At 46.2% G+C, this 13,739-nt stretch overlaps 1 protein-coding gene across 1 annotated transcript in view; it reads right to left on the reverse strand.

Annotated features, from left to right (window-relative positions):
* Positions 1-11,527, reverse strand: part of LOC126252499 (uncharacterized) — a 93,571-nt gene extending 82,044 nt beyond the window's left edge. The window contains exon 1 of the mRNA XM_049953394.1: positions 11,426-11,527. Within this exon, the coding sequence (XP_049809351.1) occupies positions 11,426-11,527 (102 nt within the window). The remainder of the gene's footprint in view (positions 1-11,425) is intronic.
* Positions 11,528-13,739: the final 2,212 nt, after the last annotated feature.

The following is a 13,739-nucleotide window of genomic DNA, read 5'->3' on the forward strand; positions in this document are numbered from 1 at the left end:
TCGAGTCAATATGAGGCTATCAAGGTCGTACTTACAATGGACTTCCCCTAGATCCAAGCGACAACACAGCATATGAGTATTTGTTTTGCACTATCTATCCTCCGACACCGGTTTTCTCTATTACGTAATTGCATATTTATTACATGCTTGCATGTCGTGTTGCACAAACTTTGATGAATGACAGCAATTGATGAATTAGGTGGAAAGCGGCTTGAAAACAGCGCAGGCTTTTCCCGTGTGACAGTACAACAAATTGAGATCGTGGTCGTACTCGGCTAGATGAAGACGTATAAAGCACTCGGCTTTCCCGGAAAGTGAGTTCGCCGAAACGGCGCGACGTTCTGATGAGTGTCACTCCCCTTATCTTCTGGCGGACTGATGGGAGCGACACTCATTGAAAAGTGGCGCAATTCTCGTTCTAAGTGGTTTGCTTAGCTACACCAAAGAGTGTTAGCCTATGTACGCGAGTTCCGCACAGTTATTTGATGAAATAGAGACAGCTATTATAAAAGACTTTTTCTCGACGCAGTACTGACGGCATTCGATTACCTCCACGCTGCAGAAGTCTATGAAGTGACGTGTATGTAGGCGAAATTGGAAGGATGATAAACGAGTGTATCAAAGAACACGAACACCACTCGCGATTAATACAGTGTGTGAGATATGCGGAAGCGAATCACCAGGAGAAATGCGGCCAGACATAAAGGAGATGGACAGAAATAACGAAGCAACAAAAATGGTTGAAATGGCTCTAAGCACTATGGGACTTAACATCAGAGGTCATCAGTCCCCTAGACTGAGAACTACTTAAACCTAACAAACCTAAGGACTTCACACACATCCATGCCTGAGGCAGGATTCAAACCTGCAACCATAGCAGCAGCACGGTTCAGAACTGAAGTGCCTAGAACCGCTCGGTCACAGCAGCCTGCGTCCAGCAGCGTCAATAGATTAAAATTACTCGAGCTTTCGGCCAAGCACTCGTTGGCCATTGTCAGGAGGTATGAGTGCCTTCCTTATATACACTAGCTGTCGGCTGTGACGTCACTGGTGCTTGCGGCATCGCCCTATAAGAGCACACGTTGACTCGGCGTTCGAGGTGCCCGCTTCAGCCACGCGACCGCTGGATCCCACGCCGTGCTTAGCTGTAGGCCACCTTGTCTATTTAGTGTGTTGTCGTTGATTTATATTTCAATGACTCCTTTAATTACACAATCCAACAAGCCGTTAGTACGAGCCACGATGGATGTTTCGTCAAATTGTATCCAGTATCCGTTTTCTAAAGCGTGCTCAGCGATAGCAGATTTGTCGGGGTAGCGTAGGAGTAAAAAAAACGATCACCGGTTAAAATTTGATGACATATCAGTCGTGGCTCGCAACCAACGGCTGCCTGTGAATCACATGACAGGCAGCTACAATTCTGGCAACTAATTCCATCTCCATATCCACTGGCGCAGCGTCACAGCTTAGGTTCCCCATACACAAGGTACTCGTCATTGATTTCTGCAAAACTGTACCGGTGCTGCTCCATCGTATTGTACTGTATGTCTCTGAATAGCATGGACTAATGCGTGGGTATGTCGTTGATTCGTTGCACGTTCTGTCATGGGACAATGTAAATGCGATACAACAGAGCCACCTTACGGACCAGTGTAGGGAGCAAAACCTGCGTCATGATTTTCTAGTAATCAGGCTCGTCCTCCATGTTTCCTTGCAGGAAGTAAAGAATGTACATGTTAAGTAGACAGCTCAGTACGTGTAAACTTGTGCGCACGTTAGTTGTAAATAAGCTGGAAAACAGTGGTTCTAGACAAAGCGGTAGACTAGTTTACATATCTCCCTAAGCTGGCTTCTCCGACCCCATGTTCCCTACGTCTTATTGTTCAGTGAAGCATTCTCTATGTCCTGTTACATTTTTGCACGCTCTTACGGAAACCCCGTGTGTAATAGGCTCGTCCGCGAATAACCTCACGTTGCTTCAGACGTTATTTACTAGGTAATTTCTTTACTGATGAGCGGAAAACCAGAGCATTACAGATATTCGTAGGAGCTTGCAGAATGTCTACGGGGACCTGGAAGTGAAACAAAACGGAGAGTTGTTGAGTGAGGCATCTGTCATCATCGCATAAAGGTCGCGTAAACCTCTCCGATCTCCCGCTAGTCGGTGGACACTCTCATTCGAGGTGATCGACGGATCACAATCAGGCACCTCGCTGCGCAACTGAACGTCTCTATTGGTAGTGGTGACACACCCGTCCACCAATTGGGGTATTCAGAAGCGTGTGCCTGCTGGGTTCCCCGCAGCCTAACGAGGGACCGTCTGTGCAGGATTTACTGCGCGTAAAGAGACTGATCGTGGCAATTTTTTGTCCAACGTAGATACAGGCGATGAAACAAGGGTTCATCACTTCTAAAACTTCTAAACGGAAACAAAACTATCGCCTCGCTTCCGAACAAAAAGTTCAAAGGCGGTAGAAAAAAATGGTTCAAATGGCTCTGAGCACTATGGGACTTAACATCTTATGTCATCAGTCCCCTAAAACTTAGAACTACTTAAACCTAACTAACCTAAGGACATCACACACATCCAAGCCCGAGGCAGGATTCGAACCTGCGACCGTAACAGTCCCGCGGTTCCAGACTGCAGCGACTAGAACCGCACGGCCACCGCCGCCGGCAAAGCCGGTAGAGTCACCGCGACAGTCTTCTGAAGGGTTACTTCGTTTGATGTCATCCCTGATAGTGCAACAATCAGCTTGGAGTGTATTGTGCTACCCTCAGAAAATTGAAGAAACGACTGCAGTATGCTCGTCGCCACAAAAATCCAAACAAACTTCTTTTTCTCCATGACAACACAAGGCTTCGCAGAAGTCTACACACGCGAGAGGAGTTCCCAAAACTTCATTGGACTGTTCTTCCTCATCCACCATACAGCCCGGATCTCGCAGCCTCCAACTTCCATCTGTTTGACACAACGAGGAATTAACTGCGTGGGAAGCCGTACATGGATGATGGGGAGGTTACTGATGCTGGTTTCGACGTCGACCAGTGGAGTGCTACTGTGCGGGCGTACAGGCTGTAACGTCCTTCGGATCTTCGGTCTTGGTTAACAAAAAAAATGGCTCAAATGGCTCTGAGCACTATGGGACTTAACAGCTATGGTCATCAGTCCCCTAGAACTTAGAACTACTTAAACCTAACCAACCTAAGGACATCACACAACACCCAGCCATCACGAGGCAGAGAAAATCCCTGACCCCGCCGGGAATGGAACCCGGGAACCCGGGCGTGGGAAGCGAGAACGCTACCGCACGACCACGAGATGCGGGCGGTCTTGGCTAACACTCAGCGGTAGAGCAATGAGATTGTTATTTCTTATGTATCGGTATCGACGTTACAAACAGAACATTGATGAACTGAACTCGCGACTTGTGCGAGATATTTACTTCACCAAATGTCGTAATTAAATCGTTTGTAATCGATGGTTTAGCAGTTGCTATTTAAATATTAATGATAAGTTCAAATTAGTTCCAGCGACACCAGAATCCCTATAGACTGGTTGTAATCTCAAATCTACAATCAGTCGTAACAGTGTTATTAATTCCTAACGTCAAGGAGTTTCTATATAAGCGCAGAGCGCTTAAGTCAAATAATATCGCAGCACGTTATCTCTAGAATAATATTGTAAAACTTGAATGATAAATGCGTGAATTGACACGATATGCTGGTTTATTACACAATATTAGTCACTTCCTAACAGAGCCGTGAGGAAGAAGCTTTCCCAGGTGTTGGAGGAAATCATAAATTATATGCTTTGTAACTATCGCCAAGTTCGATAGTCCATGGAATTTGGAACTTGTTTTGGGGAAATCTTTGGGAATTTTGAAGCTAATTTTTTATTATCATTTCTCGTCCGAGGAAGTGGCATTTCAAGGCCCTCCTACTAAGATGGCGCAATGCCGTCGCATGAACGGAGATTATTTTCAAAATAGGTTTTGTAGCCATAAGAGTGGGGGACAGTATGTTGTACTGGACTCCTAAATGAAACCAAGCTGCTTCCAAAAAAAGAAAAACACAAAAAAAAAAACGCTCAGTGTGCCGAATGATAGGCGAAATTTTCGAGTGTCGTACAGACCCAGCGAGCTATCAGACGACATTACATCGATAGCTATGCCCCATTACATCGAGACATTGTTAAATAGTGCAACATATTCTTGCAAAATGGACAGCGGAAGCCTGATACAGGCGGAAGGCAGCATGACAGAGAAGGAGGAAATTATTCGATACGCTATGACTCAGAGTCCACGAAAGTCACTCCTCCGCTTATCGGCTGAGCTGAACACACCATACGCACCACGTCATAGGATAGTTAGACGGTACCTAAATACGTCACCATGTCGTATTCAGTGCAAGCAAGCAGTGACACAGCTGTTACGCTCTTTAAGCACGACTCCATTTTGTTTTGATGATGGGTCAGCGGCAGGAGGAAGCAGACGATGAAAGTTCAAATCAATAGACATTCACGAACGAAATCAAATTTAGTCGTCAAGTCAATACGCATAACTGCTTCATTTGGGAAACCGAGAATTCACGTGTCAAATAACTATCTCGAAAGAGCCAGCCCTAAAGTGAATCTGTGGTGCAGAGAGACCCATGAGAAAGTCTTCCACCTGTGCGACGAGACCCTTAGTACCGTCGATTACCTTGAAACGATCGAGCAATATGTGGTCCCGTAATTACAGCAAGATGAGATACCGGTTACCATACATATCAATATTACGGTGCACCTCCGCATTGGGTTCACATAGTGTGGGAATAATTAAACCAGATATTCAACGGTCGCTGATACGGCCGCGATGGACCTATCCCATGGTCCCCTAACAGCTCCGAGCTAACCTGTGCAGATCTTCTTTTGTGTGGGGCTACGTCAGGCCAACAGTGTGTGCACAAAGACCACAGAAACCGGCCGACCTATGGAGGCAGATTACAGCTGCCGTCCATCAAATCACCCCAGAAATGCTGTGCGCCACGTGGCGCAAACTGGACGCGACGTATGATATGGCCGCATTAGGTACTGTCGACATGTTAAGTACTAATGTGTTGTGACACAAACTCCAGACTCTCATACAAATTTATCTAATGTTAACAAGCAATAAGTTTGAATAGTTTCTTCTATGAAGTGTTTTACTTTTTTGAAAAATATAATATTCTTACTAAAGAAGTTTTGTTAAATATATTGATATATCGAAGAGTCCACCTCAGTTCCGCAAATTTTCTGGTCTTCAGCAGGTTTCGGCTAAATTAATCTAGCCTTCTTCAGAAGCATAAAATTACTATAACCTGTCAGAGTAAGGCACCGTCAACATTAAAATTAAAACCTATAGTACCTTAATACCATGTCGAATTAAAACTTTTAAGAAGGCTGTTTAGGTTTTTATGTTGGTAACGCCACGTAGCGCTCTGTACGAAAAGCACTGACTGTGCTGTGTGCAGTCTATGGCTGGTAAGGCACCGTCAACATTAAAATTAAAACCTATAGTACCTTAATACCATGTCGAATTAAAACTTTTAAGAAGGCTGTTTAGGTTTTTATGTTGGTAACGCCACGCAGCGCTCTGTATGAAAATCACTGACTGTGCTGTGTGCAGTCTATGGCTGGTTTGCATTGTTGGAATTCTTGCTATTGTAGTGTTTGGCAGTTGGATGTGAACAGTGCGTAGCGTTGCGCAGTTGGAGGTGAGCCGCCAGCAGTGGTGGAAGTGGGGAGAGAGATGGCAGAATTTTGAGAGCGGACGATCTGGACGTGTGTCCATCAGAAAGAGTAAATTTGTAATACTGTGCCGGCCGGTGTGGCCGTGCGGTTAAAGGCGCTTCAGTCTGGAACCGCATGACCGATACGGTCGCAGGTTCGAATCCTGCCTCGGGCATGGATGTGTGTGATGTCCTTAGGTTAGTTAGGTTTAATTAGTTCTAAGTTCTAGGCGACTCATGACCTCAGAAGTTAAGTCGCATAGTGCTCAGAGCCATTTGAACCATTTTTTTTGTAATACTGTATATCACGAACTGATATATATGTGATGACTTTTGAATATTATTAAGGTAAATACATTGTTTGTTCTCTGTCAAAACCTTTCATTTGCTATCTATGCCTATCAGTAGTTAGTGCCTTCAGTAGTTAGAATCTTTTATTAAGCTGGCAGTATTGGCGCTCGCTGTATTGCAGTAGTTCGAGTAACGAAGATTTTTGTGAGGTAAGTAAGTGATTCATGAAAGGTATAGGTTATTGTTAGTCAGGGCCATTCTTTTGTAGGGAATATTGAAAGTCAGATTGCGTTGCGCTAAAAATATCGTGTGTCAGTTTAGTGTTGATCAGAATAAGTAAAGAGAGAAATGTTTGAGTACATTCAGTTCTGCACAGCTGCTTGAAAATCAAATAACGTAAGAGGTTTATCAGCACAGTAATTCATAAATTTTCCTAAGGGGAGGTTTCAAACTTCTTAACTGAAGTCTAGCCGCGGCATCTCTTCAGCAAGCGGTCAGTTGGCAGCGGCAGCTACGTTGGCACTCAGCTGTAGGTTTTAATTTCAATGTTGACTGTGCCTTACTCCGGCATGTTATAGTAATTTCATGCTTCTGAAAAAGGCTACATTAATTTAGCCGATACCTGGTAAAGACCAGAAAATTTGCGCAACTGAGGCGGACTTTAATAGATTAGACTATCACAGTTGCTGACGGGGCTGCAATATGCTGGAAATTCTTAGAAGTTTTATTTGCCCAGATCGCAATAAATACGTGTGTTGACAACTAGCTTCGCCATTTTAAATTTCCATCTGCATTGTGATAGTCAGTGAGTTGCATTGTCATCTAGTCATAAGCATGTTTGGGAGCATCTGTAAAATAAGTAAAAACTCTGCCTCCGAACAGGCCCGGGAAGGCCCAACGGTACCGACCGGCCGCCGTGTCGTCCTCCGCCCACAGGCGTCACTGGATGCGGATATGAAGGGGCATGTGGTCAGCACACTGCTCTCCCGGCCGTATTTCAGTTTACGAGACCGGAGCCGCCACTTCTCAATCAAGTAGCTCCTCAGTTTGCTTCACAACGGCCGAGTGCATCCAGCTTGCCAACAGCGCTCGGCAGACCGGATGGTTACCTATCCAAGTGTTGGACCAGCCAGACAGCGCTTAACTCCGGTGATCTGACGGGAACCGGTGTTACCACTGCAGCAAGACCGTTGGTTAAGTAAAAACAATTATGGAAAATCCAACGTCACGATTATAAACAGAACATGCCTGTGGTGCACGTACCTCGCCGAAGAAGATGCACCAGTGTAACGTCGCATATCGTATTACAATGAAACCATACTTGTGGTAAACAGTGACAATATTTGCTGACAAAATACATTTTGTTCAGAGGGTATTGTTTGCTGCGTCTGAACTGTTGACGGCACACTGCAGTGGAATGGTCAAACGGACTGCACGTTTTTACGGGGTACCACCAGATGGGAGCAGTGTATTACACAGTAACTTGGAGAAATAATACATACTCGTTTTTCGTGTTTGTGTAATGCTTACAGAGATGACTTTAAAGTTTAAGAAAATTTCGATTTTAAAATGTAGGAAATGCTAGTACCACTCAATTGCGATAGCCATACCGTTTTGGAGCAATGTACATACGATCCAAAGTATGCAGAAAGTCTATCGAACAACCTAGAAACATTTCACAAAATTCTACGATGAAAAGGAAGAAATTAGGGGGACTAAACTGGTGGCAACAAAGAACCTGTCAGGAGGCGGTCTGCCTCACTCGTTGACGCAACACTGTCTTACATTTCAGCAAAACAAATGCAAATGTTTACAGTGTTTGTACATACATCAGCAGTGTGGCGGTAAAATACAGGGTTCATGCTTTTTGAAAGCATATGTATATAAATATATACGGAAAACACCTGTGATCCATACCTGCAAACCGAAAGCAACAGACTACACCTCCAGTACTTGAAATAGTCAGCGAATAGCAGTTTCAGTCAGCAAAAAATATATGTTTATAAGCAATATAGGTAAAATTTATTCACAACAAGAAGGCCCATGCATCCTGAAAAAGGCCAAGTGCGTTTACCTTAAGAATACAACGGAAGGGAGAAGGGGACGGTGGCACATTGGTAGAATCAAGGACAGTGTTGTAAGGTGGCTCATCTCGAGCACAGCTGAAAGTATCCAAGAGATACACAGAACAACGGCAAATCAACAGTCGTAAGTGACATTTCTGAAATACGTATCAGCGTTCTCGCTACTGTCATAGTGGAGCCCAAAGACCGCTTGTAATATAAAAACCCGGTTCTGATACCGATTACCTCATGCTTCTTAAGTAATATGAAGGACACTAGATGTAAAAAGCTGCGTACTAATCGTAATGTGTTGCACACTGAGATGACAAGTCATGGGATAGCGATATTCACACATACAGATGGCGGCAGTATCGCGAATACAAGGCACATAAGATCAGTGCATTGACAGAGCTGTCATTTGTAATGAAGTGATCAATGTGAAACACTTTCCGATGTGATTATGGCTGCAAGACGGGAATTAACAGACTTTCATTGCGGAATGGGAGCTAGACGCATGGAACACTCCATTTCGGAAATCGTTAGGGAATTCAGTATTCCGAGATCCACAGTGTGAAGACAGTGCCGAGAATACATCTGGCATGACTTCTCACAGTGGATAACGAACGCAGTGGGACGGCTTCCTTGGACGACCGACAGCAGCGCCGTTTGTGTGGAGTGTAAGTGCTAACAGAGAAGCAACACAACGTGAAATTGTAAGTAGGTTCTTTATGTGTTTGTATGTTGGCAGCGCTGAGTAGCGCTCAGCCTTAACAACTCTGACAGGGCTGTGCGCACTTTGCAGAGACTCCGTGGCTGGTCGGACTGACAGTTGGAAGTTAACAGTCTGCGGTGATAGCTGTTGGAGGTGAATCGCCAGCAGTGATGGAAGTTGGAGGTGAACAGCCAGTAGTGATGGAGATTGGAAGTGAGTAGTTAGCATTGATGGAGGTTATAGGTTTGAAGTGTTAGGGAAAGCGGACGATGTGGACGTGTTCGACTTGGGGGGGGGGGGGGGGTGCTTTGGGGAAGGAGAGCAGACAGCGAGGTCATCGGTCTCAGCAGATTAGGGAAGAACGGGGAAGGCAGTAGGCCATGCCCTTTGAAAGGAACCATCCCGGCATTCGCCTGGAGCAATTTAGGGGAATCACGGAAATCTAGGTTCTAGGCGCTTCAGTTTGGAACCGCGCGACCGCTACGGTCGCAGGTTCGAATCCTGCCTCGGGCATGGGTGTGTGTGATGTCCTTAGGTTAGTTAGGTTTAAGTAGTTCTAAGTTCTAGGGGACTGATGACCATAGAAGTTAAGTCCCTTAGTGCTCAGAGCCATTTGAACCATTTTTCTATGCGCCTATTCTTCCTTGCAAATTGGTTAATTACGTAGTCAACAGGACAATCAATGTCAGGGTGAGTGTTCAACAGAGCTAAGCCATTAAGCCGATCCTCCTTCATTGTCGACCTGAGCCATGGGTTGGGTTGGGTTTTTTGGGGGAGGCGACCAAACAGCGAGTTCATCGGTCTCATCGGATTAGGGAAGGATGGGAAAGGAAGTCGGCCGTGCCCTTTCGAGGAAACCATCGTCATTTGCCTGGAGCGATTCAGGGAAATCACGGAAAACCTAAATCAGGATGGACGGACGCGGGATTGAACCGTCGTCCTCCCGAATGCGAGTCCAGTGTGCTAACCACTGCGCCACCTCGCTCGATCCCTGAACCATGTCTTCATAAGCCGCAGTGTTGAAAAACTTCTTTCTACTGTAGCACTATATGCAGGTAGACAAGCAAATACTTTGTACATGGTGTGCAAAGTAGGATAGTCAGATCTAGGACGAACAGACAATGCTGGAATAACAGAATCACGATCATTAAGGGCGTTTTTGCTCGTTTGCTTGTACTGAAGAGTCGAGTCGACTGACGAAAGAAACGAAGGAGTAGTGTGCGGTCTGGCTGGCGGGGCGGGGGCAGCGCTGGTAGCAATGCAGGCGGCCCCGCAAGGGGGGGGGGGGGGGGGGGGCGTGCCACTGGTGCACTGGTGGCAGCAGACGACCGACGTGAGTGCCTCTGCTAACAGCACATCGCCTGCAGCGTCTTTCCTGGACTTGTGACCATATCAGTTGGAAACTAAACGACCGGAAAACTGTGGCTTTGTCAGATGAGTCCCAATTTGAATTGGTAGAAACTGATGGTTGAGTTCGAGAATGGCACAGACCTCACGAAGCCAAGGACAGAAGCTGTCAAGAATGTACGGTGCAAGCTGGTGGTGGAATGGACGAGGTCCTCCGGTCCAGCTGAACTGATCATTGCCTAGAAATGATTATGTCTGGCTAATTGGAGACCTGCAAGTTTTCATGGACTTCTTGTTCCACAACAAAGGTATGGATGACAGTGCACCATGTCATCGGGCCACAGTTATTTATGACTCGTTTGAAGATCAGAGCCCACGAAGCCACGGAGCCGCGCGGGATTAGCCGAGCGGTCTAGGGCGCTGCAGTCATGATCTGTGTGGCTGGTCCCGGCAGAGGTTCGAGTCCTCCCTCGGGCATGGGTGTGTGTGTTTGTCCTTAGGATAATTTAGGTTAAGTAGCGTGTAAGCTTAGGGACTGATAACCTTAGCAGTTAAATCCCATAAGATTTCACACGCATTTGAACATTTTGAAGCCACGGACCAGGGCTGTCAACAAGGTACTGTGTAAGGTGGTGCTAATCCATAATGATATGGGCCGTGTTTACATGGAATGGGTCCTCTGATCGACTGAACCCATCATTCACAAGTATGGTTAAACTCGGCTGGTTGGATACCATTTACAGCCATCAGAGGGTTTCATGTTCCCGAACAACGATGGAATTTGATGGATGACACACACTGGGCACAGTTATTCGCGATTGGTTTGAAGGACATTCCGGATATTTCGAGTGAATCATTTGGCTACCCAGACAGCCCGACGTGAATCCCATGGAACATTTTTGGGACATGATCGAGAGACTGTAGGGGACTTCCAACGACTTGAGTCCATGCCACGCTGAGCTGCTACTGTAAGCGACACGATATTAGACTTCCGTCACCTTAGTGTACGTAACGTGGCTGTTGAAATACACATGACTCGTAACCTCAGGAACACACTCCTGTGGCGTCGCTGCATAGAGACGTTTGTAGTCTACCCAAATGTGTGTCACCTCACGTCTACCCGCCCGGCTCCAGACGAATCCCCGTAATCTGTTCTGCAGCAAGTTCGGAAATCCTTGGCCGGTGAGGTTGTAATGGAAAGCGGTTTCGAGAGCCCCCTGGCGTGAGTGCAGCACAACGGCGTCAGAGGCCGACCGCCCACCCGTCCGTCGGCAGACGCGCGGATGTCGGCGTCGAGTTGAGCGGCGGCGGCGACGCCAAGGCCGCGGGGACGCACGCTCGGCGCCCGGCGCTCAGCTGACATTTCATTCCGAGGCTCCACTCGCCACGGGCGCCTCCGCGTGCGATCGACGGCGATACGTCGACCGTTCCCCGCGCCGTAATAACAGGTTGCGCCTGCGCACGCCGCTTAATTCTCGATCGCCTATTAGGGACCATACATCATTACGCCCGTTTCCCTGACGGGTGCGAATTTGTTATTATCGCACACTGGCTTTCGACAGAGCCAATCGATGGTGAGAAAGAGGCACCCGTTCGCTGTCGAAGTCGACAACGAGACGTATGTGTCCTTAAGAAAGGCAACAGATACTCTGGGCGAAGGCCGTGGTACGTCTCATTCGATTATGAAATCGATTGTGAACGTCAAGTACTACGCTCTCCATTAGAATAATAGTATTATTTGCAGCACATCTCAGAGTTCAATCTTTTGCACTCTTTATCTCAATCTCTCCTCAACGACGCATATTAAAGGGTACTGCGGGCACCACTATAGTACTCTCGCCTTCTCTTCTCCATCCACATATGGAGCACGGCGAGGAGAACAACAACAGTGAACACTCACAGCGTCCTTCTATCTACATCTACATGCATACTCTGCAAATCCCATTTGAGTGCCTGGCAGAGGGTTCATTGAACCACCTTAACAATTCTCTATTATTCAAATCTCGTATTGCGCGCGGAAAGAATGAACACCTATATCTTTCAGTACGAGCTCCGATTTCCCTTATTTTATCGTGGTGATCGTCCCGCCTTATGCAGGTCGGTGTCAACAAAATATTTTCACATTCGGAGGAGAAAGTTGGTGATTGGAATTTCGTGAGGAGATTCCGTCGCAACGAAAAACGCCTTTCTTTTAATGATTTCCAGCCCAAATCTTGTATCACTTCTGTGACTCTCTCTCCCATATTTCGCGATAATACAAAACATGCTGCCTTTCTTTGAACTTTTTCGATGTACTCCGTCAGTCCTGCCTGGTAAGGATCCCACACCGCGCAGCAGTATTCTAAAAGAGGACGGACAAGCGTGGTGTAGGCAGTCTTCTTAGTGGGTCTGTTACATTTTCTAAGTGTCCTGCCAATAAAACGTAGCCTTTGGTTAGTCTTCCCCACAACATTTTCTATGTGTTCTTTCCAATTTAAGTTGTTTGTAATTGTAATACCTAGGTATTTAGTTGAATTTACGGCTTTTAGATTAGACTGATTTATCGTGTAACAGAAGTTTAACGAGTTCCTTTTAGCACTCATGTGGATGACCTCACTCTTTTCGTTATTTAGGGTCAACTATCACGTTTCGCACCATTCAGATATTTTTTCTAAATCTTTTTGCAGTTTGTTTTGATCTTCTGATGACTTTATTAGTCGATGAATGACAGCGTCATCTACAAACAACCGAATACGGCTGCTCAGATTGTCTCCCAAATCGTTTATATCGGTAAGGAACAACAAAGGGCCTATGAAACTACCTTGGGGAACGCCTGAAATAACTTCGATTTATAGTCTGAACAATTATGTATTTTATGTGATCTCAGTACTAAGAATAACGGAGCTAAAAACTCTCTTCCCGAACAGGACATGAAGACCCAAAGGTAGCGACCGGCCGCCATGTCATCCTCAGGCCACAGGCGTCACTGGATGCGGATATAGAGGGCATGTAGTCACGACACCGCTCTCCCGGCCGTATGTCAGTTTCCGAGACCTGAGCCGCTACTTCTCAATCAAGTAGCTCCTCAAAAAAAAATGGTTCAAATGGCTCTGAGCACTATGGGACTCAACTGCTGTGGTCATAAGTCCCCTAGAACTTAGAACTAATTAAACCTAACTAACCAAAGGACATCACACACATCCATGCCCGAGGCAGGATTCGAACCTGCGACCGTAGCAGTCGCACGGTTCCGGACTGCGCGCCTAGAACCGCGAGACCACCGCGGCCGGCAAGTAGCTCCTCAATTTGCCTCACAGGGGCTGAGTGCGTCCCGCTTGCCAACAGCGTACGGTAGATCAGATGGTCACCCAATCAAGTGCTAGCCCAGCCAGACAGCGCTTAACTTCGGTGATCTGACGGGAACCGTTGTTACCACTGCGGAAAGGCCGTTGGCAAACGGAGCTAAAGCCTACTGAAAATATAATTCTGATAAATAATCCCTAATACATTGCTTTTTAATTGCTTATGACGCACTATAGGTCAAACTCATTATTCGAACATAGCCGTAATCGAAAGTGAAATTTTAAGTTATCTCT

This window comes from Schistocerca nitens, chromosome 4 (assembly GCF_023898315.1).
Source record: "Schistocerca nitens isolate TAMUIC-IGC-003100 chromosome 4, iqSchNite1.1, whole genome shotgun sequence".
Classification (NCBI taxonomy): domain Eukaryota; kingdom Metazoa; phylum Arthropoda; class Insecta; order Orthoptera; family Acrididae; genus Schistocerca; species Schistocerca nitens.